Consider the following 7,708-nt stretch of genomic DNA (forward strand, 5'->3'; position numbering starts at 1 on the left):
CTTACACTTGGGTTTATCTTTTAGACAGGAATAGGGAATGGTTGGGAAAGGTATGGTTTAGATGGGATATAGGTAGATTAGCCTATTTTCTTGAGAATTTGAGTAAGAATGAGATAGTATTTTACAGCTTACATTGTTATGTATTCTTATGTGGTAAGCTATATAAAATTAAGTTTATATTTTGTTATATTGTGTTAAATCTTTCCACTTACAATGTTTTATGCACATTGTTTTTTACCATATTCTATGTATGTATACTTTTCTTGTATTCAAGACATTTTGTATATTGATACAATTTGGGATATTTATCTTGCTGCCCTTTATATTTCTACCTCTTGTCTTGACACTTATACTCTACCTCTATTTTAGGGATTTACATGTATGTATATGTAAATAGTTATATTGTTTAAGTATTTTTTCCTGCTTTACTCAGGGAAGTTTTAATCAGTCTTTTTAGCTAAGTTCCTGAGTATTACAGATTATCTTCACTCATATTTCCTGTACCTATGAGATTAGTCAGATATAGATGCTTAATCTTCAATCACTTCACAGACATACAGAACATGACATTTAAATGTTTTAATATTAGTACTCCATTGACATGAAACACTGTTGCTCCTGACAGCACCATGCACTTTCCCGAAAATATGTTGGACACTGTTGTTGTTCCTGCTGGAGTTCATTCTCGCCTCAGCTAATGGCCTGTTGGGCAAAAAATTGCCCCCACCTTGACCACTGATTTGGACATGCGGTCCTATGTGCTTGCAGGAGACAAATATAAAAGACTGCTTGACCTTGCCAAGTCAGGGTAAGACAGCCATTCTACCTCCCTGCTGTTGTTGTGGTCTGTCAAGTTCTCTTGGCCTTAGCCAAAACTGGGTGTACCAACGTTTCTGTGAGACCTTGGGTGACTGTTCAGGTGGCTTGCTGTTTCTGTCCTTGCTGCACCTTTTGGAAGTTGTCCATCCGCACTTCCTGTCTACTCTAGTATTGTTATTTTCCTTCTCAGGTCTTGATGAGGTTAAAGATTAAACTATCACAACTATTATTCTCTCTTCCTAGTTAGATATATTAGGTACTAGACTTACGTTTTCCAGCTTAGGACAACTCTATTGTAAACTCCATTATGCCTTCACCCTAGGGCTAGATATGTAGGTCATTTTGTTCTCTATTTTCCTTTTCTTAGAGCACACTTGTTATTCACTGTTTTGTATATAGTTTTGTATTAAGCCTAAATCTTTTCTTTAGACTAAAAGGGGAATTGTAGTGAGATAGTCCTTCTGTGGCACTGACCACGCCCATTGGGGGGTGGAGCCATGGGCGGAAGTGACCTGTGGAAGGAAGTCGGAGGGAGAGCCGGGAAAAGCTCTCTTGCTGGCGTGACTCGGACAGGAGAGGATGGGGTTGAATTTCCTGGTGTTCATCTGTCTAGATTGTAAGTTATTTCTCCCTGAATAAACATCTATTTGGCCTATTTGTTTATCCTGATCCTTATTTATCCGCGATATCTGGTGTCAGAAGTAAGGTTTTTCTGCCTGCCGCTGAGTCTTGTCCCGCCACCGCGCCAGCCCCAAATAACACACTGAGACTCTGTATTAGATATAATTCTGTAGGCCTGGTTACTTGTTTATTATCGGCTAGCTCTGCCTTCATTATTAACCCATTTCTATGTACTTCCACGTGGTCTTACCAAGAGCTGAGGAATGGCAGTTCTGTTCTCTCTGGTCTCTCCATCTTGACTCCTTCCTACTTCCTCTTTCCTCCTCATCTCCTAGTCCCTCCTATCTCCTTTCCTATTGGCCAACAGTGCTTTATTCATTAACCAGTATGAGAACATATACAGAATGACATCTCCCATCAGTACCTCATCACTCAGATAAACCTATAACATTCACTTAGATATTAATTCTTCAATACACATATTCTTTACAAGTATTTTTCACATTCTGTAGAATGACATTTTTGTTTTGTTATTGTTATATAGGACAGGAATAACCCTCCTCACCTAGGGCCAACTGAGGCTCCATAAGGGTACACAATATGGGAAAGACGTGATACTAAACAAATGCTGGGGGAACTAAATATCTGCATGCAAAACTAAGCAATTTATCCATCTACTTATTCCCCAAACAAATAGCAACTTAAGTCAGGGTAAAAATTTAATATAAGACCTTAAACTGTAAAACTCCTAAAAAATTAAAAAGTTTTATGACATTGCCCTTTGCGGTAATTTCTTAGTTATCATACACTTGTACACACACACACACATACACACACACACACACACACACACACACGGGAGGGGATGAAGCAATGAAAACAAACAAACAAACAAACAAACAAAAACATGTAGGGATTACATACAATGTTATCTATGCAAAAAAATTAATAAAATTTTCAAAATGCCAGGCAGTGGTGGTACATGCTTTTAATCCCAGCACTCGGAATGTAGAGGCAGGTGGATCTCTATGAGTTCAAAGCCAGCCTGATCTACAGAGCAAATTCCAGGACAGCCAGAACTACACTGAGAAATCCTGTCACACAAAACCAAAAAATAAGAATAAAAATATAATAAAAATTGTGTGTGTGTGTGTGTGTGTGTGTGTAGCTTGGTGTTCTTGTGGGACTCCTAACAGTGGGAGTGGGGAGGGGGCTGTTTCTGACTCTTTTGCCTGCTCTTGAGACCCTTTTTCTTCTATTGGGTTGCCTCATCCAGCCTTAATATGAAGGGAGGTACCTAGACAAAAGTTTTTATTTTTGTTTTCGTTGTTGTTGTTTGAGATAGAGTTTCTCTATGTAATGGCTCTGGCTGTCCTGGAACTTGCTATGTAGACCAGGCTGGCCTTGAACTCACATAGATCTGTCTGCCTCTGCCTCCTAAATGCTGGGATTAAAGGCATGTGCAGCCGCTGCTGCCATCACCACCACCAGGATAGACAAAGAGTTCTATAGACTTGACACTAAATTAATATCATTCAAGGGAAACTGGTAGTTATACTTAATCCACAATAAAAAAACATGTTCCAAGTATAGTGGCTTATGAGTTTGAAGTCCCCATCTGAAAAATTAAAATCCTTCTGTAGCACTAGAAATGCAACACATGTCCTCACACATGCTAGGGAAGTGGTCTACCACTGAGATACAAAACTCGCCTTAAAATGAATATTTTTGCTTTGAGAAATACCCTGCTAAGAAAAAGGAAAAGACAAACTGTAGACTGGGAGAAAATATTTGCAAACCACACATCTGATAAAGGGCTAGCATTCAGAATTTAAAAACTCTCACAACTAACATAAAACGAAATCCATTTAGAAAATATGCAAAGTATATAGACATTTTATCAAGAAATATATGTTATAGATGAAGAGGACATCACAAGATGAACACAAGGCAAAATTTCTCAGTCGGTAAAAATGCTTGCCTTATAAGCCTGCCCTGACGACCTGAATCCTATCCCCAGGACCCACAGCAAAAGGGAAAAACAACTCCACAAAATGGTTCTCTGTCTTCTACACATTCACAATGTCCTATGCAGGCTCATGCACAGACACCACACACACACACACACACACACACACACACACACACACACACACATGTGTGCACGCATGTGCATGCATGCATGTATGCACACAAGCACACCTGCAGATACACATGGCACCAACAATACCACCACCACCAATGACAACAAATAAAAAATGTAAAAGATGACCACCAAGCTACAGCACTTTCCTAGCATATGCAAGACTCTGGGGCTCCATCTACAGTACTAAAAATATCATTAGACATGAGGATATTAAAGCATAATGAGATTATCATGACACATCAATGTAAGTTTTTGAAATGTAACAACAAAATGCTGCTAAGAATGCAAAGAAACTGGATCACTCATTCACTTCTAGTGGAAATGGACCTGCTATAGCCTTTCTTGAAAACAGTTTCTTTAAAAATAATATACACTTATGCCAGGCAGTGGTAGCACATGCCTTTAATCCCAGCACTCAGGAGGCAGAGGCAGGCAGATCTGTTTGAGGCCAGCCTGCTCTACAAAGTGAGTTCCAGAAGAGCTAGGGCTGTTACACAGGGAAACCCTGTCTCAAAAAACCAATTAATAATAATAATAATATACACTTAGAAAATGGCATAGCAATTTCATTCTGGGCATTTTGTCCAGAGAAATGAGGACTTCGGTTCAAGCAAAAGTCTGTTTTAATGCTTGTCCTGGATGGTTGGTTGGTTTGGGATTTTCAGAGACAGGGTCTCAACATATTCCAAACTTGCCTGGAACTTAGTATATCTCCCAGGATGACCTTGAAAGCTTTCAATTCTCCTGCCTCTACCTCACAAATACTAGAATTACAGGATTCTGTTAACAAACCTGGCTCTCAAGTGGGCAATCTAAAGGCCAATTTTACAGAGACATATTATCGCATAATAAAAGCATATTTGAAAGAGGATTTTTTATTCTCCCCAGAACTTTTGCAACAATTTTGTGAAGCAAACTGGAAAGATCAGGAAGAAGTGACCTAATGAATTCAGGCTTGTGATGGTTCCCGAATATTTAGGGAGATGGGGGCCCAGAAGAAGGGGCGTTTGGGTGATTTATGTTAGCACAACCAAGAGATCCATTTATTTGTAGTGAGTGTGTGCTTCAGAAAAGGATGATTGTTGCCGACTTACACCGAGATGGGACCCATCAGTTTTGAAACATGAATTAAAAGGACTCTGTGTTCCCAGGAATATAAGGAAATGTCTTTGTTCTGATACACAAAGATTAAGAGTTTACTGGTCACGAGACTTGAAAAACTAGAGAAAGCCACACTGCCTCCTGGACACAAAGAGAAATGCCAAGTTCAGGGTCAGAACATATTCAGCTGATAATATTTATCATGTGGTTATCAAGCATGGCCTGTGCCTGTGTTCTGTCCAAACTTGGAAAAGAAGTAGGCAATAAGAGTGTCTGAAAAATTCTACAAGTCCAATTATGGCACACATTGTAGAAAGGCAGACTACTAGGAGTGACTTTTGACATCCGTTAAAAACCAGAGGCATGAGGTGCTACGGGGTCTAATTAGAGCATACTTAGGGGTTCTTGAAAGCCAGTCACAAAGCCAGGGCGTGTCTGGGGGCGTGGCCCTGAGGCAGTAGCCAATAGCAGAGAGGGCTGTGAGTAGGGTGGGGGCAACCAGCCTCTGAGATAAGCAGAGTGCCACAGCTACCTCAGGCAGAGGTTCTGGGAGGCTGTCTGTTGATTTGAACTGTTACAGTTTCCTCCCAGACTTCAATTCTCATTTTCCACTGAGATGATGGATGACACCGAGAACGAATTCCAGCGGGTGATCCACCGCCACTATCGTGAAAAAAGGGAGCTGCAAGCTCACATCCAGGCCCTAAAAAGTTCTGTCCCTAAGAATGACAAGAACAGAAGAAAGCAGTTGCTTGCTGATGCTGCCCGCCTTGAGGCCGAGATGGAGCAGAGGCACCAGCAAGAGCTGGAGAAATTTGAAGATGATGTTGACACTGACGTGGAATCAGTCACAGCTGACCTCACAAAGATGAACCTCGAGAATCTGCCTCCACGCCCTAAAAAGGTCCAGAAAAGACGCAAGAGAAGAGCTAATGTGGAGCGACAACCCCAGGAAAGGGCGCCTGCAGCCCAGGCCGAACAGCTGGCCAACAACCGCCGTGAGGAGGAGGAGAAGAAGGTCGCTGCTATTCTGGGAGCCAAAAATCTGGAAATGAAGACCATCCCCGCTGATGGCCATTGCATGTACCGTGCCATCCAGGACCAGCTGTTGTTCTCGGTGACAGTGGAGAGCCTGCGTTACCGCACGGCCTATTATATGCGGAAACACATTGATGACTTCTTACCTTTCTTCACTGAACCCGAGGCGGGTAACTTCTACACCCGTGAAGATTTCCTGAGGTACTGCGATGACATTGTGCACAGTGCATCATGGGGTGGCCAGCTAGAACTAAGAGCCATGTCGCATGTCCTGCAGACCCCCATTGAGGTAGTACAGGCCAACTCACCCATTATTGTTATTGGGGAGGAGTACAACCGGAAGCCACTCACACTGGTCTATCTGCACCACGCCTGCGACTTCGGAGAGCACTACAATTCAGTGAAGCCCATCGAGAGCCCTGGAGCCGCTGGAGGTACAGCGCCGCGCCTGTTCTAGAAGTTTCCAGCATCCTCGGACCTCTGCCCTAGGTGCCATGTTTCTTCCATGCTTGACGCCACAGATCCTGGAAGAACTGAAACAGCTATGGCATTTCTAAGTAGGAGCAGTTGCGTTTTCCTTGGCTGGTTTATATTTCTACCCCTTCCAAGTCCTGACTCCTCTTGTTTGTTAGTTTGTTTGTTTTTGTTTCCCCAATGTTGTTTGTGTCTTTTATGAGGTGAGGGGCATAATTACAAAAGAATACCTCCTTGAAACCCCCAAGAGGGTTGTTTCATCAAGTCTAACTTTATTTGGCCCTTAGGTACCTTTTTCTTGGTCGGGCTTCAGTTAACATTAGGCCAAAAATGGAAATTTTGGATTTTGATAATTATTTACCTGGGTTCAAATAAGGTTAGTAGAAGGGTTCAGTTTGTTGGTTTTCCCTCAGTATCTATCAACCCAATTGATAAAAGTGGAGTTTGTATGACTTAAATGATGTATGCCTGTTTTTCATTGTGTTTTCCTTTGGAATAATTATGCCTGTTTTCTTTGCTTTTAACTGATGTTAGAATTCCTGGGTTATAAACAAGTCTTCCAGTAGTAATTTGTCTGTTTTGTTTTTCATTCAAACTTGTGAGGCTGCAAATGGATTTTAGCTTCTCAATGTTGTCTAAGCTGTAAAAAAAAAAAATGTGTTTTCAAATTTAAAAGCTAAATGTAACTGTTAGATACAGAAATTCAGCTTAAATGAGCCAGTAAGGGTTACCCCAAAGATGTGTAAGATATTAACTTATTGACTTTACTCAATTTTTAGAGAGAAAAAAATGTTTTAAAAGCAGTTTTGAGTGTTTCTAAAGTAGTTGGTGCAACTTTTTGTAAAGGAAATCAGTGAGCAATAATACAGCTTCTCCTCTGTTAAAGATGTGCCAAAAGAAGAGCAAGAACAGAGTGACTGGCAGTCGTTTCTAAGGTTAATCAGGTCCTGTATTTCAGAGAGGTTATTTAAAACCATTTTAAAGACTGTTGTCCCTTCCAAATGTTCTCAAATAATATATGTAAGTTCAAAAACTTTAAAACAACTGTGCAATGTGTTAAAAATAAAAGCAGCTTTTGAAATCCCTGTTTTGCATCTCTTGTGTAGCTGACTTAATCATATGAAGTTTAGATCCCAGATGGCCTTCAGTAAAGGACTCCTGAAGAACAGGAGCAGGTTGGGGTGGGGACATATGAAGCTTTGGGTAATACACCTGCAATCTTGGTGGTGGCCTGGGGTGAAATGCTTCCCAGGCTGTAATTTTAGGAGGAATTCACATTAAGGATGCCCTGGGTTGATGTTTCACTGGTTGATGTATGGAAGGGCTCCTGTTGATATTCTCGGCTGTGTTTGATAAAGAGTCCTGACTTCCAAGACTTCAGCCAGGCTAGGCTACATTGCATGAGGGGAAGAAATGCTGCTATTTCTTTGGAAGCATACTTAAGGATGCTTCCAAAATACAGATATGGAAATCCTGACATAGTTTTCACTATGGAAACAAAGTTTCAGC

At 41.1% G+C, this 7,708-nt stretch overlaps 1 protein-coding gene across 1 annotated transcript; it reads left to right on the forward strand.

Moving 5' to 3' along the window:
* Window positions 1-5,235: 5,235 nt before the first annotated feature.
* Window positions 5,236-6,182, forward strand: Otud6a (OTU deubiquitinase 6A). Its single transcript, XM_051178505.1, has one exon. It carries the CDS (start codon window positions 5,304-5,306, stop codon window positions 6,180-6,182), a length of 879 nt encoding a protein of 292 aa, XP_051034462.1. The 5' UTR covers window positions 5,236-5,303.
* Window positions 6,183-7,708: the final 1,526 nt, after the last annotated feature.

This window comes from Phodopus roborovskii, unplaced genomic scaffold (assembly GCF_943737965.1).
Source record: "Phodopus roborovskii unplaced genomic scaffold, PHOROB, whole genome shotgun sequence".
NCBI lineage: Eukaryota > Metazoa > Chordata > Mammalia > Rodentia > Cricetidae > Phodopus > Phodopus roborovskii.

Excerpts from the sequence above, each read along its gene's own strand:
- Otud6a (XM_051178505.1), top strand. The coding sequence starts at position 5,304 with ATGATGGATGACACCGAGAACGAATTCCAGCGGGTGATCCACCGCCAC.